Source organism: Acomys russatus, chromosome 3 (assembly GCF_903995435.1).
Source record: "Acomys russatus chromosome 3, mAcoRus1.1, whole genome shotgun sequence".
NCBI lineage: Eukaryota > Metazoa > Chordata > Mammalia > Rodentia > Muridae > Acomys > Acomys russatus.
The window spans coordinates 23266076-23289422 of NC_067139.1; the positions used below are offsets into that span (position 1 = coordinate 23266076).

The 23347-nt window shown below is 40.6% G+C and overlaps 1 protein-coding gene across 1 annotated transcript in view; it reads right to left on the reverse strand.

Moving 5' to 3' along the window:
* Positions 1-3808: 3808 nt before the first annotated feature.
* LOC127186970 (uncharacterized) overlaps positions 3809-23347 on the reverse strand; it is a gene marked incomplete at its 5' end in the record, with an annotated part of 268435 nt that continues 248896 nt past the window's right edge. Inside the window, 2 exons of the mRNA XM_051143234.1 lie at positions 3809-4045; positions 16638-16844. Coding sequence (XP_050999191.1) covers positions 3809-4045; positions 16638-16844 — 444 coding nt within the window. The remainder of the gene's footprint in view (positions 4046-16637; positions 16845-23347) is intronic.

The following is a 23347-nucleotide window of genomic DNA, read 5'->3' on the forward strand; positions in this document are numbered from 1 at the left end:
TTTACTCATGTCAGTAAACGGTTATTATTATAAAGAAAAATAAAAGAAAAGCAGGTACTATGATTTTTTGTCATTATGTAAGATGAAAAGCATTTATAGTAAGATACTTTTAACTTTTAATAAGAAAGTATTTTGTTCACTGTGTCTGTAGCCAATGACACTTTCTTCAATCCTATGTGTGTCTGCCTTCACCCACGTGAACTCCATGCCTGTTACTGAATGGGAAATCTTTGTAAATTACACTGTATTAAAAGCAAATAATTTAGGAAAATAACTAAGCAAATCAAGCAACCAAGCTTGTTTTATATTACTTACACAGTGGCTACTGAGCTCGGGTCTGCCCACTGCCATGGATCTCCTTTGTGCTATCAACATCTCTTGCAAGGTCCTGAAAACCAGATGGGGTCATCGCAAGCCATTGGAAGGCTCTTGTAAAACATGGCCATTGGAAACAGTCACTCTTCCTACCCTCAGAAGAATTAAAGTTAAGCAAGTTGATGAGTTGGGAATGATGCCACAGAACACGCTATGTTATTCATGAGTATCCACAACAGAGAGCTTCAGAGTGTGGGAACTCTCAGTGACTGAAGGATATACAAGGTGCTATTTGGAAGACATCTTGAGCAGACATTTACAAAACAGAAAAGCCACAAAGACATCAAAGACATCCCTTCTACTTATCCAAGCACTATCAGTTGATTTATCTAATAAAACTGAGGATGAAGGAAGAGTGAAAATACAGCTTTTTATACCAAGTGTTCACACTGTGATCATTGAAGTGGGAAGTAATTTGATTTTAATGCTGTGTATTCCACTTAGCATCATATTTAATTGAAGGAAGAAACTCACTCATTTTTCATTCTCTTCCTCAACTGACATGTTGTGTATGTTACCTATTGTTACTGGACTTAATAAAACGAGCATATAATAGTTTTCACTTTTAAGTTTACAGCAAGCATTCAAATGAATGCTTCTTTATATTTGTATTCTTTTTCAGAACTAAGTTCCAAATAATCTGCTGAAGCAATAAGAGCATAACGGTATAGCAAAAATGATCCAATAAATTATTTTTTATTTTCAGTTTCTAATTATGATACAATTAGTAATGTGACAACAATCAAACTAGATAAAACATCAATTCGTGCACGTCTCTAAAAAAGAGAGTCTAGAGAAATTACAGAAAATATATGCATAACTTATAGACACTATTTTGCTAATACAGCCTTGAAAATTTAATTATTAGCATCATAAATTATCCTCAGTAGGCTAAAGCAGAAAAAAACCCTGATGACTCAATTTACAGATATATAGTCCCCTGGAAACCTATCTTTAATTTTGAAATAGTCCTTTGAACTGTATATAAATATGTACTCTTTCCTAAGGGCACTGTGCCTGCTGCATTAGAGCTCTGCTCTGCAGAGCATCTGTTTGCAAATACACTGCTCACTAGTCTCTCTATAGCTACAGGATTGTTAACTGTAGTTCGTAAAGGACCACAAAAGATAGAGGCATCTGGAAACAGTGCTTCTGTCCCTTTCCCTCTGTTTTCCTTGAGAACCTGACCAAACACCAACATTTATGGCAAATAAAATTTAAGTAGATTCCTTCAGTACCCACGCAAATATACTGCTTAGCTCTGACACCGATGGTATCTGATTCTCATTTTATCACTGTGTTCCATGACACAGTACTCATGAGCGTCCCTTGATAAAAAGGGAGAACTCCAAATAAGCATTTGCATGAATTTGTAGCTACCGCACACCTACACCAACACAAAGCTTTAGACAAACACAAATGCTGAGCCTGTTATGTACTCCTGAATGTTCAGTAACATGCGTGTAAAGGTAAGGAAAAAAATAAACAAAAGAAGCAAAATTCTCTACTGGCTACCACTTGAAGATAACAAAACACTACCCTTTGTAATAATGTATTAGGTGGTTCTGTAGATTAAGAAATAGTGTTTCCCCCAGTGTCTCTCAGAGGACAGAAGTTATGGTCCTTAATTATGCTCATTCTTCCAGGTGGGTCAATGATCTCCTAAAAGAAGCAAGAAAAGGAAAAAAAAAATAATCAATTGATCTCTGATATCTCCTACTCATTCAGGTCACTATCTTATAGTTCACCAAGAATATACTGAAGTGAAGTTTGACACATTGGTTTACTTTTTTACCCAACAATGTGCACTATTAATAACCGAGTGTGACAACAACAACAACAAAAAGCAGAGAATTGTCCCTCACCTCAGTGGGTTTAAATGTTAGTGAGGTCTTGTCAGACAACTACAAGTGTCAAGTCAATAGCAGTTAAGCCAATGGATGGTCAATGGAAAGATGCTGGGCTGTCTTTTCAACTGAATTTGACTCATCACCTTGATCTCATAATTAAGCAAAATTCACCCGGGCATGCAAACATCTACATGTTCAGATTATTTTGTTCAGACATGTGTTTAACACATGATTTATTTTAATACGTCTAGATCACTCAGGGCTTTGTCTCACCTTCTACATACACACTAAAGACCTACGTCCAACCTCACCTTGCTACTTTCCTCACATCTCTTGTAAACACCTAATCTCTACTGAGCCTCTGCATTTCACCCCCAACATGGTTCTAATTTCCCTTAATGAAAGGATACATAATGAAAGGATCATGTGCTAATGGGAAAAGTAAAAGTGTAGCCTGTGTATATAGCTGTCGTGAACAGTGGTAGTAGAAGAAGAGAGAGAAGTCAATGACAGGGCCATTTAAGTATCGGCAAGTAGACTCTGCTTGCCTACAAAGAGCAGACCCAGCTATTTAAACTACATTTATGTGAGTATTTACTAGCTTTTGTGCACTAGTAAGAATATTACTAGTCTCTAAGTGGCTGGTACATATTAACACAAGCATGAACATTTGTTAGATGGCCTCCATTAGTAGCCATTGAGGCTAAGAATTACAGTGCGTATGGACCTGCCAACAGAGGGAGTGCTAACTGTAATCTTTACTGTAAATTTCTTACGTTAATAAAGGTTGACACTGTGCTAGTTAAACAACAGCTGGTACAGGGGCTAAAAAAAAAAAAAAAATCAAGGATAGTTGGACACATTTACATGGTTTTTCATTATAGCTACCAGCCTTGACCTTTCTAATTTGCATTGTCTTCTATTTGGAAGATGTACTTTGTCACCCTTGTACATGGCAAGGAAGAGCTAGCAGCCAACTGCGTCCACTGCTGTATGATGAAGTCAGGACTCTTAATGGTGCAAGGTGTTTATGATCTATAAAGCTTTGGATAGATCACTATCTACGTGATAATAAACCCTGGTCCAAACCTTCAACTGAAATAGAAGGCAAGGAAGAACCACTGGAAGAATAGAAGAGCTTGTATGCAGAATAGAAAACAAGAACGGTGTCTGGTAGATTTTGAGAGTTGAAGTAAATTCAAAATGCCCCAGTCCATATCACCAAGATGGGGCATGGCTGCTACCATCCTAGAATATAAAATATAAACTTTTCAAATCAACTCACCTATGAGATCTGGAATATTTGCTGTTGATATTTAATTTCCCCCTAAAGTGCCTTTCATGAACAATATAAAAGTGACAATTTCTATCCAAAAAAAAAAAAAAAAAAAAAAAAAAAAAAAAAAAAGGAAGGGGGAATATTTTAGGCTTGTTTAATCAACATTCTGTAGACACTTTCCTTATTCTAAAAGCCATTTCCAAGTATGCTACCAACGTCATCCCAGCTCTCCTAAAAGTCCAGAGCCCAGCATCTCCTTGTGTCAGCAACCAAGGCCCATGGTCCACTGTGTTTTCAGTGGGTATCATAAGGCGCTGTACTGAAATACAACATTGCGCTTCCTTTTCTCAACCACAGGTAGTGATGATGCAATGTTCAAGCTGCAGACAAAATTACCTCTTGTTTCCCCAGAGCTCTCTTGTTTCTCTTGAGCACTAGCAAAGGCTTCTCTCTGCACAGTGTCTATCTCTCTTATGTGCTCCTCAATAGTGGTAATCACTTCACTGGGGACAAACCTCAAGGCACTGATGTCACCAAACACCTGAAGAGTAATGATAAGACGAGCAAACATTTCAATGGAATCGTCAGAGCTCCTATCTTTTTCTTCCATTATCCCTGGAGGAAGGGAAACTGTAGCTCAGAAAAGCCTGAATGGATACTGTTGTCCTAACTAGAAGCTTATGATGTTAAGTTTCATACTCTAGTCCATGTCTAAACTTAACAACAATTTTATAATGACTCTATAAAGAATACAACATACTGTAAAAGAAGTAATACACATGGAGAATGAATTTTCTGATCGTCTGAAACCAAACTGTATGCATCAAATACAAGTTTGAGGGCTAGAGAATTAGCTCAATAGTTCTTGCAAACACCATGATGGCATGGCGGCTTACAGCTGTAATTTCAGGGGATCTAATACCCTTGTCTGGCATCCTTGGAAACTGCGTGTATATGCTGCATATACATACACACATATAAATATATATATACATGTACATATATAAATATATATATACATACATACACACATAAACATACACACACATATATATGTGTGTGTGTATATATATATATATATATATATATATATATATATATATATATATATATATCCTAAACTCCTATCTTTGGCCTTTAATATATTTTCTAAGGGTAGGTGTTATGGCACATGCAGGTAGTCCAGCATTCAGGACAAGGATGATGGGAGCTGGAGGAGAGCCTGGGCTACAACGTGAGACCATCTCTCAGAGAAGCTAAATTAAGGAACAATAGTTTTAAAACTCAGCATTTGCTTTGGTGAAATGTACAGAAAACAAAATCTGTCTAAGAAGCAGAAGTTAATATTCCCATTGGAAGGAAGCCCGTTTTCCTTGGAGAAGCTTCTGTAGGCACAAGACGGACTGACCCAGCAGTAGAGCTCCCAGATGTGCAGTTTGCGGTTATTCCTGGACTGTCTATGATAATCACCAATGTCCCTGACCTCAGATGGATCATCTGCTTTGAGTGTATCCTGTGCTTCCAAGCATTAGGCTGTAGGCTTGTGGTCCTTCAAACTTGACCTCTTGAAAAGCCATCCACATCAGCAAGGCAGGCAGCCCTTTCCACAGATCAAATTGGCTAATTGATTGAATTTCTCTGGATAGCAAAGAGGACATCTGCTTATCAGACAAGTTCTCCTTTGGTAGCAGGAAATATTTTCTCTCTCTAGAATAACTCTTCCACCCTCTAACGAGCTCATAAATCATGCAGCTAGCCAGTCATAATGCCTCTGTCCAGGGGAGGCAACTGGAAGGGAGGATGGCAGAAATACCAGGAAGAGAAATTTTACTTCTGGGAGAGCGAGCATTAGGAATGAGAAAAGATGAGGTGACTTACCACAAGGAGGGAGTGTTTGCAGGCAGAACACATCAAAAAGAAGAGGGAGTTGACTGTAGCATCCAAATTCGGCCAATCCATCAATCCGCTACAGCGGTTCCACTTTTATTTGAGTTAGTAAATAACTTCATGATTAAGGAGATACGGATTGGATATTTGGCCCTCTCTGTGATTTTCCTATTCCATGAAATCTCTCTTGCCCAACCCACTCAGAGTGCAAATGTCCTGTAGGCACCTGAAATTAAACCCTTTGCCTTCACTTTCTACCTTTTTAAATTAATTAACTTACTTATTTAATTTTTTTTTAATTGGGTTGCTTGGTTGATTGATTGGTTTTCGAAACAAAGTTTCTCTGTGTAGCCCTGGCTGTCCTGGATGGCTCTGTAGACCAGGCTGATTTTGAACTCAGAGATCCACCTGCCTCTGCCACCCAAATTCTGGGATTAAAGGCATACCTGACACCTATCGTTTGTCATATCCTTTGGTATAAATCACAGCTCTCACCTCACGGAAAGTAAAAGATAATTTCCTTTAGGTTGCTTGTGTATATGTGTGTGGTATGCCTGCATGTGGGCACGTGTATGTGGCGTGCATGTGTGTGGAGACCAGAGTTGATGGCAGGTGTCTTCTCTGCTTTCCCTTCTTATATATTGGAGGTCTCTCAGTTGAGCCCAGAGCTTGCTAACTTAGCTGGTTTAGCTAGTCACCTTGCTCCAGGGAGCACCTATCTTTGTCTTCCAAGTGCTGGGATTTCAGATAGACTGCCATTTATGGGGTGCTGAGGACCCAAGCTCCAGTCTCTGTGGTTGAGCAACAACTCTTTCACCCACGGTTCTACCATCTCAGTGAAGACACTTATTATTAAACTAAATACGAGTAAGGATAGCCCAGTAGCACTGATGTGGGCCAGATACCATGTCCCGATAAGAAAACAGTTTTGTGAAGCTTCTGTAGCAGCGAAAGAAAAGAGAGTCATAAGTTGAGGCTTTGTCCGAACACAGCAATGGGAAGGTGAGATAGGCAGGCTACGACAAACTGGAGACTCTGCGCTTTAGGTGTCAGATGCTACTTAGCGACGTTCTTAGCACTGGCCTTGGCAGAAGCTAAGTGTCTCCTAAGTGAATAAATGTCAATGATTTTCCCTCATAGTTGAAAGGATATTAAGTGAGACACAGAGAGAGGCAAGGAGTGCTGCCTGTTGAGACTACTAAAGCTGGCCCTAGATAACTGGGTTCCAGATCTGCAACATTCCACACCTCCACATTCATGTCATCCATTAGCCTTGTAGACTTTTTAACGGAGGCGTGGGGTGTCATTTTCTAGGAACCTTGGTTCCCAGTCTCTTGAATATTCATTGTCTTTTGTCTATGTTTCTATGTCTTTGCACATGATCTTCCGACACTAAAGTGGTCTGGGAAGTATCGTGTACTCCAAAGCAGCTACCGAAGAAGCTTCTCTGCTCTTTAATCTGGACTTGTCTGAAAGAAGCAAACAGGAGTTATATTTCTGGAGCTTTCGCTGCTTGCCTCACGATGTTTCTGAGCGAGAGTCATCTGCCAATTCCGCTAGGAACTTCTGAAGCATACACTGCAGACATCCACATGAACTGCACTCAGTCCTCACCAGAGGGGTGATCTCCTAAGTGACAAGGTCCCTTCCTCCTACAGCTCCAGTCATTGTAACCATTATTTGCTGTCGGGGTTAGCGTCAGCCCAACAACATCAACCCCTGCCTTATGTCTAGGGAAGAAACTGGCGAGGTGGCTCCTTGCTAAATCTGGTTTCTTAAAGAATCACAGATGCTGGGGTTAAAACAGTGGTTCTCATCCTGTGGGTCGCAACCCCATAAGGGGAGTCAAATGATCCTTTCACAGGGGGTGCCCTAAGACCTCTGGGGAAAAAAAACAGATATTTACAATATGATTCACAATAGTAGCAAAATTACAGTCATGAAGTAGCAATGTAAATAATTTTTATGGTTAGGGGTCACCACAACATAAGCAACTGGATTAAAAGGGTGCAGCATTTGGAAGGTTGAGAACCGCTGGGTTAAACGAATGTGAAAGCGGTGGTAGTATTGCTTGCTGGAAGCTAGCTCCTATCAGGACAATTCCTACTGGGCGGGGGGGGGGGAGGGGGGGGCGGGAGGTGCGGGACGGGTCATGGACCAGCGGCTGTAGACTTCCGAGTTACCCAGTCTTCTAATTGGCTCTGACAATCGCAAACGTTGTGATTGCCCTTGTTACAGCTGCCGCCAAATAAAGCATCAAAATATACTTTATAAAGTGCTGGGCATGTGCGTGTGAGATACATCAAGTTAATACATACATTTTTAGCTGTAGGGTTTAAGGAAAATGTAACTAGCCTCAACTGCACCTGCTAGAGACAGGTTTTGGTGTCACTGCAGAACTAACTTGGCCTGAAGCCAATGTGTTTTCCGTTAGCTGTGATGTGACCACTGAGGGATCTTACGCTGCCTTTAATCTGAATCAGTCCCTACAGTTCCTTATTTCAAACAATTGTCCTGGCAAAAATAAGCTACCAATGCTCCAGTAGCATGCGTTCTTTTATGGATTCTGCAGAGCGGCAGGAGGAAATGTCTCAAGAAAGCATACATTATAAATAATAACACTTTCAAAAATTAGGAGGAGAAAGAAAAGCTCTATCAAATCAGGTAGCATCTTTCAAAGGTGAAACAAGGTGGGCAGAGCACCATGATACCAAAGCTGTGTTGTATTTCAAGCAAGGCAATCTCATTGAGGTTTAAAATGTTTTGTTTCTACGGTTGTGTGAAAACAAAACAACCAACCAAACAAGAGAACAAATTACTGGGTGGCTATTACCTTTACTGCAATTTCGTTTCCATGTGTGCTCATATTTCTGGTGGGAAGGCATGCATATAGGTGGATTTACATCACATATGTGAACATCTATACATTTCCTACTTGTTGATGCACTAAGTCTATTTTCAGGATCTAAGTTCTGTAGATGATTTGGGTCACTGGCGATAATAACAGAATTAAACCCCAAATTCTACTCATCCATAAAAGTAATAGTCACAAAAATATTGCAAAATCCGCCAGACTCAACTTTTTCAGAGGCACTCTTGTTCTCCCCTACCATGTGACTGAGGCTAACGCCTCGGGGGTGCTGACTTGGTATTGTGCAGTCTGGTGTTAATGTTTATGATTGTGAACTAATATAATCCAGTCACAGGTACCTCCTCCTGACCACCAGGCAGTGCCTGAGGGACAGTCATTCCTCCTGGGGACACACAGAGCTGTTGTTTAATGGGGACAGCATGACAGTCACTCCACCCAAGCTCTTTCTGTCATGTGCTCAAAGTAGGACTGGTCCTCCTTGGTAGAAAAAAATGTCTGCGTTTCTTAAGTCATTACCAACCAAGCAGACCTTTGAGGAGAGTTAGCTAATCTGCTTGCTAGTAGAGGTAGGCATAGCCACAAGTTTAAACTGGAAAAACAAAGTTAACATTATTTATAATGGACTCAGAATGGATTTCTTCTACCTGCCCAAAATATGTGATACCAGTAAAGCTTCAAAAGCCAGTATAACTATAGGCAAGAAGGAAGAATTAATAGAAAAGTTATTCTGCACATGAATTTCAATTTCATTTTCCCACTGAACACAGGGTATTTCCAAACCCAGCTCACTGTGTTCAGTAAGACGGCAGTGTTTGGAGGCCGGGGTAAATGAATGACGTTTTCTGCAAGATGGAATACAGCAGCTATGTGCAACACAGTGCTTCAGAGAGTTATTCAAATCACGTTAAATCATCGGTCTCAAAACAGAACTGGAAATGATATAATACTCTCTAAGTTACAGGTGGGGTCAGCATCGCTTTAGAAGAAGAAGGTTTGCATTCTGGCAAAGCAAAATACTCGAGTGACAGCTCCTTGAATGACCGAGCAAAGGACTTAAGCGTGCCACTCACTCTCTGGGGGTAGCAGAGGTGTTTGGTGGTGGCGGAGGCTGTGCCAAGCATCACAGCGGCAGAAATTAGAAGCCAAGGTACAAAGTCCTTTCATTTTTTGCAAAAGTACAGTCTCCTTGGTTGGAAAATATTCACGGTTCTTAAGATTAAATATCTGAATATTGCTTCTGAAGGAGCAGCTGTCGCTTTAAATCTAAAGTCTAGTTTGTTTACGGGCTGTATTTAAATCCCTTAGAAAATGACACAAAATGGCAATAAAATCATTGTAAGTATTCTACAGGGGAATATAAATGCCCCTCGGTTACACTGTACATATCTTTATACATAATTCTAGTTTATTTTCCTTGTGATTATGTTAAATATGTAAAAAGCCTTTTCTCATAAAGGTAGAACTGCTAGATGTTTCCATACTGTAATTCAGCATTAGTGTCAGGATTGCTTCAGAAAATAAGCCATGTCACTATTTCATACCTTTTAAGTGTCACTCGGCATACTGTATGTGATTTTGCACATAAAATAAACTTATACAATTTTATATCACTGTTTGGGAACCATAAGTAATACGAAATATAATTCAGAGGGTATGTTCATAAAGCTAACTGAGGAAACGCAAATGTAATATTTTTATATAAGGCTTTTTATGTTGTTTGTGTTGTCATTAAATAATTGTTTTAGACAATTATCAAAGAATCAGCTCTGTCACGGACGATCAAGAAACTAATGTTTATTAATCTTTAAAGAAAGTATTATGTATGTAGCTAGTTCTTAGTTTAATATTGTCACAATTGCAAAATGCATTCAATTCTCAAATAATATCTCTGCACAAAAATATAAGAAGCTATAATTGTATTTGGGGCTGTCTTTTTGCCTTTGTTCATGAGTGAATCTTTTGATCCTTTAAGAAGTTAGTATCAGGCAACCTTGTCAAGTGGAGTAAGATAAAAAAAACCACACATCAGAGAAGGCTCATTTGTAAGCAGTAACTTTCTTATTTATGAATTTTAAATCTATTTATAATATTAAATCACAAAGATTTCTCTAGTAGTATAGTAAATTAATATTAAGATTAAGACATTTAAAATGTGTACACTTTTCTTTTGTTATCATGAATACCTTTCTGGAGATCCTGTTCAGTGTAGAAAAATATACAGAATTTAAAAAGAATGTGCTTTAATAAACTTAAAATATTTAATATTTTCAAAATGTGTACTATAGAGTTATCTTCCAACCTGTACAATGTTCATATTAAACATTCAATCACATGTTTTAATTCACATATTAAGGCTATTTTTTGGACTGTTCCAAAAAACAGTTTTGAAATACCTTTTAAAACAATTCTTATGATTTAGAATCCAGGCAATTTTTCCTATCCAATAAGCATACATCTACCATTTTTGACAGACATGAATACAATAGTAGAACAATGATTTACTATAGGTTTTATAATTTCTGATGACTTTGAAATTCAAGAGAAATCTAATATTGCACTTATTACATGTGCAAGAGTATTTTTAGAAAGCTGCAATTATTTTTCTTATATGCATAATTTAAACACATAGTTTACAAATCACAGGGATCACTGATGACTGACTGCACCCAAATACGAGTCCCAACAAAGCAGTGACCCTGAGTCTAGGATAAGCAACGCCAGTTGTGTGTGAAAAGTCTGTAGGATATTAAAACTCATTCTAGACTTCACTAGCCAAGTCCATATACAGTAAATGAAATCTGAGTAACTCTTGTACTTTTCTAAGGAGAGTGTGCACAGCTGTCGTAAAGACAGCCTGGCCCATAGATGTGTTTTTACTTTATCACCGAAATAGCTAATGGGCTCTTTTAAAACTTGCACAAAATACGTCTGTATAGTTTTTCCAGTGTCACCAAGACACATTAAGAAATACATATGGACAGGTAAAACCTGAGTGAAGTGAACGCTGTCTTGCTTGCTCTTGTGGAAGTCCATTTCACAGCAAGTTGTGCTGACCTATTATTGGGAAAAAACAAAACCACTATTGTGATGGGTATACGCATGTATCATTATGTTTCCCAGGTACTATTTTGAGGAGAGTTAAGCTCATGTCTGTCTACGTGATTAGTAAATAAGGCTTTTCATTCTGACCTGTCAGGACAACAGCAGGTGAGAAACATTCCGTTCTAAGACTCACCTGATTTAAGTGCATCCTACTTTGTCCTTATAGTCTATTGTTTAATATGCTGCTTATAATGGTGTTTAAGTTTTAGATAGAACAAAATGACAACATTTTTACAGCTTACTTAAAGTAGATCATCATCTGTCTTAGTGAAAGGAAAAGGCAAAATACATTCAAGAACTTATTTTAAAAAAATCAATAGAAATTGCAATTACAGAGTTAGAATCTGAAAGCCAGAAATACAAGATATTAGTATAGTTGACATTTGCAGCAACATTTTATGCAAAGCTGCTACCATCTGCTGCCAAGGCTTTCTTTAAGTGTGTATTGTTGGGATTGTCACATAAGCACAGTGTGCTCAAAGGACAGGCTGTGCCTTCCTGTACAGGTGTTGCACACAAAAGGTCAAAGGCTCTCAATCTGAGAAACGAAAAATGCTTCTTTCTTCTGGTTTTTGTGTGTGACTTTATTGTAGTATAATACTCTTCAGGGCCACCTACAACTACACAGAGCAGGAAACACAAGAGCAGCCCATTTATTCCTCTTCCCCTAGCAATGTCTTTCAACAAAAGGAGAAGCTAATGGGGTAATTTTCTTCCTGAAAAATGCAAAATACCAACAATTTTCTTCAGCTTCAGGAATGTTGTCTACAGACCCCACATTCCTAAATGTTCATAGTGACGCCTTCTCATTATTACCATTCCCCCCCCCCCTTTCTCATACAAGGCTCTCAGCGCCCCCCAACACACATACACACAGCGACAGACACAGACAGAGTGACGGGGTGGTGTGTTGACAAATTAATGTTTGTAGAATATAGCCATGGGAAATGACAAATACTCTGGATTAAGGTATATGGAAGAATACAAAATCGTATGCTTCAGACAGAAAAACTCCCAATGATTTGGATAAAGTTTCATTCTGGACAGACGGCGGTCTTCCTAAGCTACTCCAAGGTCTGGCACACCTTCAGTCCAGGCGGCCCCTCTGCCTTCAGTTCCGGCCTCTGGTGCATAGCTCTTTGCACCGTACACCCTGGGTTTCCTGCCCATCAAAACACCCACAGCTAAGTAAAACCATCTAATCATAAAATTGAGTTTGGGCTTTCCTTTCCTCCTTCCTTCTCCTGCTGTTTTCTATCAGCAGAACGCTAATACTAATTGGTTAATCTGTTATTTAGGCGAGTATTAATATTCTCATTTTTCAGCCAAGGAATCAGGCTTCCTGCTGCGTATCCCCTGGCCCTGGGTAAGGAGCTCTTCAGATGGGAGATTCAAAGTAGGTGAGGCTGGCCTCCTGAGACCCACGCTGCTTGCCGGAAGCCTCCAGGAGGGCTGAGCAGGGCCTCCTTAGATCGCGGAGTTCCTGGCTCCCAGTTCTCCACTCAGACCACCAGGCGACACCGCCTCTAATGACAAAAATCCATTTTCCCATTCCACCCCAACGAATGCTCCAAGGACTTTCTTAATTGCGACTGCTACCCTGGGAACAGGAAGCTTATTTGTAACTTGATGAATCTCCACCAGGCTTGCCTGGGTTTCTAGGTTTTGCGGCACTGAAAAACTTTACAGTAACTTTGTGCCGACTGTACCTACGGAACAAAGAGAGGAAACGTTGCTCAGTAGAAACCCAGACTGGAGGCTGGAGAAATGGCTCAGCCGTTAAAGGCTAGGCTCACAACCAAAAATATAAGAAACCCAGACTGGAAAAGGCACAAAGCAAAGCACATTAGGGCAGTCAAAGACTGTGTCACCCTCACACAAAAGCCTGGGTGGAAAACGCTACACACAGGCTTTCAACAGCAAGCACATTCCATACTCACGAATTCTGACCTCTTTCATACAAAAATTGTTCTTTTCAAAGAGCATAACTTTCCATGTAAATAGAGATTTGAAGATGATTGTTTCCACACCAAAAGGCTAAAGTTTAATTGGGACATTTGGTGGGGGTTATTAATTAATAGAGCTTGTAGTTAGCAGATTTAGGAGAAGCACAGAGTCGGAGACAACACAAATAATAGCCTTGTCAATCCAAAGCGGACCTGTGCTACTAGAGACTCTCCTTAAAATCTACCATAAACTTTTAAGGGTGAAGTTCAAGTTTCAAGAGTAAAATCACATTTCCACTCTTTTCATTTTGAATTAAATGTCATACCTACTTTGGAAAGGATCTAGTCTCAGACTCTGTAGACTGTTTTCTTTCTTTGTACAGTGTCTGACCAGAACGTGGTCTGAGTCTCCCGGTATCTGTAAGTAGGCCTCCATCCTACCTGGGCTCAGGCTCCCCAAAAGGCTCTAAGGTTAAGGACCCTACAGTACGAAATGCCCATTGCTAGCACACTTTGGAATCCATGAATTCAGTAAGACTTGATAGATTTCCTAGAGTATCAATCAATTCAGTAGCTAACACAGACACCCCAACTCGGGACACATCTCTGGCTGTTTAGGAACCACCACTTTAAAAGCTTAAGAGCCTTTCTCTAAGTCTGAAGTGTAATCTACCTGTTTGCTGATGTTGGAAATGTCCTTAATGTTTTGAAAAATATGAACTTTATTTCTCAATGAAGACTCCAAAAGACCAGGTTCAGATCCCTTTCGACTTCAGCCTTTATAGCTCCCCAAATCAATATCAGAGCTAGCAGACCAGGTGTATGCTCGTGTATTCCTAGCAGGGTTTGATTTTCAGCATGGAAGGCATAAAGGAAGAGAGAGAGTAAGAGAGGCAAGGATGGAGAGAGAGGGGAGGCAAGGAGGGAAAGAGAGAGGGGAGGAAGAAAGAATGGAAGAGGAGGAAGGAAGGAGAAGAAAGAGAAAGGAAAGCTAAGGAAGGCCAGAGAGAGGGGGGAGAAAAGGGTTCCTACTGGGCAGTATTCTACCCCCATGACCCCCCCTTTAGGTCAGAAGAGAGATTAAGGGGGTGGAAACACTGTGAATGGCTGGGCAGGTGCTACAGATAAATTTGCCTACTCCTCAATTAGCTCCAGGAGCCTATCACCCAGGAGACCCAAAGCCATCCCACAAGTAAGTAGGGAAAAGATAAAGAGTGAAATCTAACACTCACTGTAACACTAGGAAAAAAAATCCAAGGAGGACGTTTCCTTGCAGAGAGAATGTCCTAGGGCACAGAAGAAGCAAAGCCTGAATGGGTAGAGCAAGTACGCACCCCAAGAGAGGGTAGGGACCGCTGCATAGCCTGTGACCTGAATAAACAGTGTGTGTGTGTGTGTGTGTGTGTGTGTGTGTGTGTGTGTGTGTGTGTGTGTGTGTTAGGGGGGAGTCTATTTGCTGGAATATCATTTGTGCAAAAGAGCTACCAGTTATCCAGTTGTTTGTCCATCACTTCCCCTTGTAACGGGCAGACTGTGAAAGTAAAAAGAGGAAAGGTGAAGACGGCTCTGGTGCCTACCACCCCACCACTCAGTCTTCCCAGAAGCTTGCTTAGTTTGTTTTTAGTGTAATATTATTATCAATATCTGTAGGAATGTTTACAGGGTGAATGCATTTAGGTGCACAAGATCCATAATATTTTGCGATCCTTATTGTACCTTTTGAAAAAGAGCTAAAAGTACTCCGCAGATGTTCTCTCATTAATCTCCGACAAATCCCTGTGAGCCAGGTAGCATAAATATGCATAACCCAGTTTTACAGATCAGGAAATAGGCAGAGTAGTGAGAATGACTAAGCCAAGGTTATGGAGGGAAGAAATGACAGAGGCAACAGAGAGACCCTGGTGGTGGGCTGTGCTCAAGGGACCCTGACACCTCCCTCTTGGCTTTCCACCCGGGTACAAGGAGAAATATAACAGGTTAGAGCAGAAAAATCTACCTTTGTGTCCCCACAGTTCATGCCATTTCACTGCATGTAGCAAGCACGTATTTAAAGACGCTTCTGTAAATTTAGAAAGTGAAGTAACATCAGTTCATTCTGTTTAAAAAAGGAAAAAAGAAAGACTTCCATAGTAAACGTCTCAGCAGCTGAGAAGGATGGTGCAGGCTAAGTGCTGAGTGCAGCCGGGTCCAGACTCTCGAAAAACACATTGGAGCCAGTGGGCAGCTGCCCACCTGATGCCTTCCTGAGCTGCGCCCGCTCCCTTCTCTCCAGTCACGGTGGTGAGGGAAGGAGAAAGGCTGGCTGCTTGGAGAGCTTTGCTGGGCTTCTCTCAGGAGGGCTCATGGGGTTCCTCACGTTCAAATCATCCTGGATCCTATCTGCAAGATTGGGCTTGAACAATTTGATTTTTCTCCCAAGACAGAGTGGAAGGTTTTTTTTATTTTTCCTGTTTGATTGTTGTTTTGTTTTGTTTTTTCATCAATTTCACAGCAACAACAGTGTTGGCCAGATTCTAGGGTGATGAGACAGACAGGTTCTTCACTTTTAGCCAGCTGCTTCTGAGCCAAAGTTCCATAACACGCAGGCTGTGTAGATGCGGGCTCATCCTCTTTAGCCTCCATTTCCACCCTGATATGCTCCGCCCCCCACTCCCTGATGAAGAGATGCCTACCAAAGGCAGTGCTGCCTCACAGTTCAACTCCCTGTAAATTTGAGTTCTACGGATCTGACCCAACATGAGTTTTTAATTCAAAATCAATCTTCTGAAAAAATTAGCACATTTTCATGGGAAAATGTAACTTTGAGATCTTTTCCCAATAATATTTTGAAAACATTCCTAAAGATTTAGAGATGGGGTGTTTTTCTGGATTTTTATACTTTTTTTGTCAGAGAGAAATGAACCGGCAGCACCTCTTTCCTCTTGTGGGGTTCATTTGAGTGAAAGGCTGTGCCTATCTGAAGTGTGGATTCCCAGAATTCTTCCATCAGCCTACTGATGTTTGTAAGTATTACCTAACTAAAATAGTTTCAGGTAGAATTATTTTCTGAAGTATTCCATTTGATTTTTCTTGTTCTGTCTCCCCGATATAGTTATAAGCAGACTTGCGTTTTCTTTATGTCGTGTCCTTGTGTAGACAAAAGCTAAAATACATCTCCAGACCTGTTACAGTATTACAAATACTAGTTCCCATCTATGTGCCCAGTGATGTTGGTATGTTTGACATCAAGTTGAAGTTCACACACATTTAAGCATGCATATGTATAATATATATATCAATGGGCAATAAAATGCAGAATACTTGCCTCCAAACATTTCCATACATACCTCAATGATGGCTCCATCAGGGAGCCTGAGAAAATGGCGATGCAACTCTCGAAACCCACTGAAATAAGCAGTGTATATGGATATGTGGGAAATAACTCCTCCTGGACCCACTGCAGATGCAGATAGTTCATCCTGATGGTGGGGGTCACAGCTGGAGACACTGGACTTGGTGTCACGGCTTTTGCAGATGTAATTGTGCACTGCCACCTAGTGAGACCCAGAGAGTCCCCCAAGTCCCCCATACCCAGAAAAAAAAAGTGATTAACAATTGTCAAGAACATAGCCAAGTTGAAATGATTTTCCAATAAACCTGAAAGCCTGCTGTCTGCAGAGCTTGCACTCCGCTCCATGCTTCATGCGCATTTTTATGGCATATATCTAAATAGTGAAGACAGACAAATCCCTGGTGTGTGCTCCACAAAGTTAATTCTACACAGATGAAGCTGTAATTGGCTTCCATATTAACCCAAAGCAGGAAGATCAAGCAGGCTGTGACAATAATAGTAGAATGAAAAACAAAAATGTTTACAAGTGCTTTTATGAATGGGCGTGCCTGCTTTCTCACCCAGAATGTTTCCTCTCCCACTCACTTGGGCTGCAATGTGTATGCACCAGGCTCCTTACATCACTAAACCAATAAGCTATATTCCACGAGCATTCCCTGCACTACACAGGACAGGGCTGTGCACTGACTACCATTGTTTCTTCCTGGTATTCCTGAATTTTGACTTCTTGGACTTTATTTTTTGTAAGGTGACATTTTCATTGTCTAATGCGATGCACCCTGTGTCTTATATTAGCGTTAAATGAAGTTAATTAAATCAGAATGCAGTTGAAAAGATGCACCTGCGAGTGCTTAAAATATTGCCAAAGAAACTTTGGCTTCCCTGCCGTAAAACTTGTGTATGGCTAATAAAACCTCTGGCTTTTTTTCTGTGTTCTCTTTTGTTTTCAATTCCTTCGGCTATGCTAATGCTCTCTATAATTCCTCATTTTCATATTCATAGATGTCCATATTTTTAGAACTTAGCCAAGTTTTCTATTGATTCATTCTTCACTATCTTTTGTTTTTGACTGAAACAGAAAATATTTGTCTAGTGATGCATAAATCCCACTTCAAACATAAGCCGACTGTTGGCTCCTCTTAAACAACGCTTTAAGAATGCTGCAAATTTCTGAGAATATGGGAAGACTTAATCATATAAGAGAAAATTCTGCCCAATGGCTAGTTAGTACAAGTCTGAAATTGACAATAAACTCTTAAAATTTTAGCCAGTGTAAAACTCTTTTTTCCTTGGGGGGAAAAGGTATAATTAAAATCTGGATGTGAGGGAGACAAAGTCATAAATTTCTTGAAAGTATTTGAAGGATAGAAAAGACATGGGTCTAATACGATTAAAAACAGGGGTTTTGAGTCAATATAAGGAATGCTTAAGAAATTCATAGTTCTGCAGGAATTTACAAGAACATAGGCTTATGCTAACTTTAAATTAGTTTGTGACAAGTATACACAAGGGACTTTTCTTCCAGATCAAGTCCAAGTTTTCTTTTCTTCTTTAAGCAATAAATGTAACTGGCTATTGATAGAGTGAAGAAAATGTGATATAGATTTCATGAAATACTACATAGCTATAACATGAAATGATACAAATCCTGTCTTTTTTTTTTTTTTTTTTTTTATCAACACAGACCATAGAGGACATTGAGATGAGTCAGCACAGAGAAGGCAGACAGTGCATAGTCTCCATTCATCCATGGCATCTAGTAAAGGTGACATTGTAGTTTAGAGAAGAGTCCTGGTTTCTGGATGAGCTAAGAGGTAACTGATCAACAGGTGAGGAGTTATCAGGGATAAGTGCTAGTGAACCCTAAATGCATAAGAGGGTGAAAACAGTTTAAATGTGTATGATGACTATATCAAAGCATGAGAAATGATAACCGTGTGAGATGACTGATGACCTAAACACCTTGATTTGACAATTACATAACATCTATATTCCTCAACAGGTGTGGTCCTTGTGCTTCTATCACAGATGCCAACAAAAGTCTTGATGGGATTGTCATGGGCATGGACACTGCACAGGTACTTTTGGGACAGGCCTGGTCCTGATAAAGATACTGAGAAGCAAAAAGTGCACAGTAGAAGGTCCTGCAATGTTGCTGTAGGAAGATGGGAGGCCAGAAGGTCATTCAGTGTGCTGAAGACTCGGTTAAGACAGCTTGAATATAAGCCATAAATGTGCTACCGTGACAGCAGTGAAGCCAAGTGTAGTGGGCTCATACCTTGGAGGATGTAAGACACTTAGCCAAGAGAAGAGAGAGGAGAAAGCCTTATTAACCACAATAGGTAAAAAGATTAATATCCTTTCCCAACAAAGGAAATATGAAAATTGGAAAGCACATGCATGCATGCATACATACATATGTACATAATACATAAACATACACATATTCATATAGAAAACTATGCTCCTGAGCATGCCTGGTTTAGGAACACCATTTAAGAAAGAAAGATGGTAGTTGGGTGTGGTGGTTCATGCCTTCAGTCCCAGCATTCAGAGAGGCTGAGGCAGACAGATCACTGTGAGTTCAAGGCCAAGCAGCCAGGACTACACAAAGAAACCTTGTCTTGAAAATACCAATAAATAAATAAATAAATAAATAAATAAATAAATAAATAAATAAATAAGGCAGACACATTTATGGGCATGCTCACCTCAAGGTCATGGACTCTACAAATGTAACAAGCTCAAGCACTAATCAGGAATGTGTCAGCATGTGTAGCCTGAGACATAAGTTGTATCTCACCACAGGGATTGACCATAAAGGTGCCCACCCTAACTGGAGGTTACAAATGTTACAGATCATAAAGTTGAGCTAACTAACTTGTGGTAGAATCACAAGGGGACAGGCAGGACACTGGACCAACTGGAAGGAAGAAAGGCTTGCTAAATCCATCTCACCCAAAGTGGACATGTGACACTGCGCTGGGAAAGTGACAGACTGAACAGGCATAGCTTTCCATTTCTGAGGTAGAGCCAGGAGACAGGACACTAACTAGACATTCTAACAAGCAGGCAGGACAGGTATGGGGGAGGGCCATGGGGGACAATAACCAAATCACTGCGCATGTCTAAAGGAGAAACTTGTTAAACTACATCAGAACTATGGCCACAGCTATGGTAACAAACACCATACTATACAATTCATTCTAAATCTGCTGATAGCCTGGAGTTGACATCACCTAACCATGTTGCCTGTTGGATACGTTCACCTGTGGCATGGAGGGTGCATCAGAACTGAGACCATCTGTCTGTCCATGCTGTGCATCCAGCTCCAGGCCAGGCTCTCCATGGATCTCTCCTCCCAGTAAGAGTTAGACTATTTCTGGTGGTTTCCAGAATCTGGATGTAAACCACTTAATTCCAAGCCCATGTAGAAAACAAAGGAGGTTTGCCATTTTCAGGAGGATTATGGAACTGCCACGCCTATCGCAAAGCATTGATGAGAAAAAAGTTATTGGGAAGCCCTTGACTTTGAAAACGGAACCTCTGTGTTTTGGAAGTGCAGCATTAAATATTAAACAAAGCTAGGCTGCTCCCTTGGATTAAGCAGCTGCTTATTTCAAGATGGAAACTGCAACAGTCACTCTTGTTTAAGAAGCTGATTTCTTCCAAACTGTAAGTTTACTGTGGGGACACACACACACACATACACACACACACACACATACACACACACACACATACACACATACACACACACACACATACACACACACACCTTTCACTTCAGTGTACTTTCCCATCTTCCTGTCTTTTTTGATTACACCTAATCTTAGGAAAGAAAGGGCAGAGTTGACATCTACCCAGAGACAACTTTGGCTGACTGAAGTATGTCTCAGAAGGAAGTAGGTAGCGATGAACAACTTGAAACATAAGTCAACATTACTTATGACAGCCCTTAGACATGTGGATGCAATAAGCACGAGTTACACATGCACACCCCCGAGACACACACACAGTACATATATATTTCTAGACATATATCAATTATATGCATAATTAACATGTGCAAGGCTGTGTAGTTGATAGTCTTATGTCCGTCTCATAGACAAAGCAGGTGAGGAACATTAAGCAATTTGCTCAAAGGCACAAACATCTGGTGTTACTGAGGCATTGCCCTCATTCGTGCACTTCCTTGTGCTCTGGTTTCAGTCTTCAAGCTTGGATTCCTCTCTCGCTGGTGACTCTGGCTGAGGGTTGTGATCAACCTACGCCTTACTCTAAGTTGATCCTTGTTGGATAAAACTGGTCTTTGAGGCTGTGCTTTGCCCTAGAAGGCTCCATCTGACAAGATGCTCTTGGCCTTACTTTGAGGGAGAAAGGTGGCTGCAGTCCAGAAACAACACTGTCTGCCTGGCCCCACCCACGCACTGCAGACTGATCGGTGATGGTTTATGGGAGTAGAATATGAACCATCTTATTAATTGATGAGGATGACCTGAGACTGTAAGGGCACATGGGTGTACTCGAATCACATAAGGGAACCAGGCCCTAACGCTTATCAGACACATCAGAGCAACTGAGGAATGGATTAACTCCTTTCATTATCTTGACTACAGCAAGTAATGTACAGCTAACACTATTATGGGATGGACCCATACCATCCTGTCATCTAACACCCGGAGTGTGAGTGCATCAAAGGCAGGTAGGTGACTCCTTGGCTTTAGCTCATCCCTGTCGCCCCCTGTTGATGTAGCCTACTCAACAGCCTGCCTGCGGCTTATCCATTTGGACCAGACTTGAACCCGTAGTCCCTGTTCTTAGACCCCAGTTCAGTATTTCACCTCATAACTGGACTCTACAGCTTCACTCCCAAACCCTGAGTCCATCCTGGCACTGCTTGAGTCCTTATCCCGTCAATGCAAACTCTCAGCCCACTTCTGCATCCATTTGAATGCTGCTACAGCCTCTTCAACTTGTGTTCTTTCTCTAAACCATGTAGATGCGTATAGACATATGCATTTACTGTGTGCTCTACGACATGTGAGTTAATGTTTGGAATAATGCTTGAGACAAAGAGCCTGCATTCATCTTGGCCAACTTATCAGGCCATTAGGATTATGTGGCAATCCACTGCTTCTGCCACTACTTAACCTTGTGAGTTTATCATTATTCAATAACTTCTGGCATTACGAAGAGAGGCAAAAAAAATGTCTCTACTTCTCACGTGGCATGATTATGACACTCTAGGAAGGAGAAGAGTGTCTCTTGTCCAGTCTCCCTTATATTTTCTTTCAAGTGAGACAATTCCTAGAATGCTGAGGTCCCTCCCTGTCCACATCTGGCTTAGCAAGTGTTCCCCTGTAGCCTATGTTCCTGATATTCACTGCAAGTCTCCTTTTTTTTTTTTTTAACCAAGTAACAAAACAGTGCCCATCCTCCAGACAGCTCTCCATAATGAATCAGAAGCTCTGATTCCCTTTGCACTACTTCCTATGGCTGCATTTTAACTTCCTCAAACAGTTCTTATTCACTATAACATACCAGCCCCCTGAGAACCCAACTGTTAGGAGTCAGGCTGATATCAGACCCAGGTAGTTCTGACTCTAAAGCCCAGAAGCTTGAGACTACACTGTGACTCAACATTTGATCACACCATGGACACACTCTTTTGTTTTCTTCTTACTGTGCAGCCACAAGATGAGGATCTGTTTGGACACACAGTTCTAGGGGTGGAATTTCCTTTCAGCTCAGGGTTCATATGGAAGATTCTGAGTTCTCTATTCTGGGTCTTAGTGGAACCATCAAGTAGTAAATGTAATAGTCAAATGACCAGTGTCCATTATTACTACAAACATCCCATCGAGATGCTCAAGGTCTTTTGAAGATTAACTAGGAGAGACACTGGACCACAATTCTCCGTGAGTTTGGGCAACAGAGGTTCTCCGGGGTTTCCAGATGTCAAGTCTTGGGATAGCCAGGATACTAGAAGCAGGAAAAAGAACAAATTGAGCTATGGAGTCACCTCACCTTCTGAAAGGGAGACCCAAAAGGGAAAAATCCAATACACCTTTCAGAAATAGTTAAAGGAAGGAATGGAGACAGCCTTTCCCCACAGAAGAGAATATTTTCAGCTACCTGCGAGGTATTAAGCTTTGTCACAAGGGCTGTGAAAACACCCTACCCTGTGGGTAATTGCTGCATTTTCTAAGTTACAACCAAAGAACAGCCTCCAGCAATGAGGGATGCCTGGCTTTAAGACTTTGTAAAATCTCCCCAGGGTTAAGAAAGTAGGGCAAGGTAGAAACAAAAAAAAAAAAAAAAAAATTTTTATAACAGAGACAGAACCGGAAGAGCAGCTGATCAAAGGCGGATACAGAGGAGGAAAGAGATGAAGAAATCACTTTTCCCTCTTAGATCACACGGTTCTTTGCTAAGCAGTTTGTGTCCATCAATGCAATTTTTTCACAACTCTATTCTCTCAACTTTTAAATCTGTGCCCTTAAATGCAGCTGCCGAGAAGCAGACTGTGTGCCAAAGTGACCTGCAAGATATTTGCTCTCCAAACCAAAAGCCCATATGTAATATTTCCCATTAATTTTTATTTCAGGCCACAAAGGCAATCCAAAGCGAGAACAGGAAGATCTGGTAAAAACAAATGCCACACAACCTACACAGTCTCACCTAGAGTTGGTGAGGAGGAAA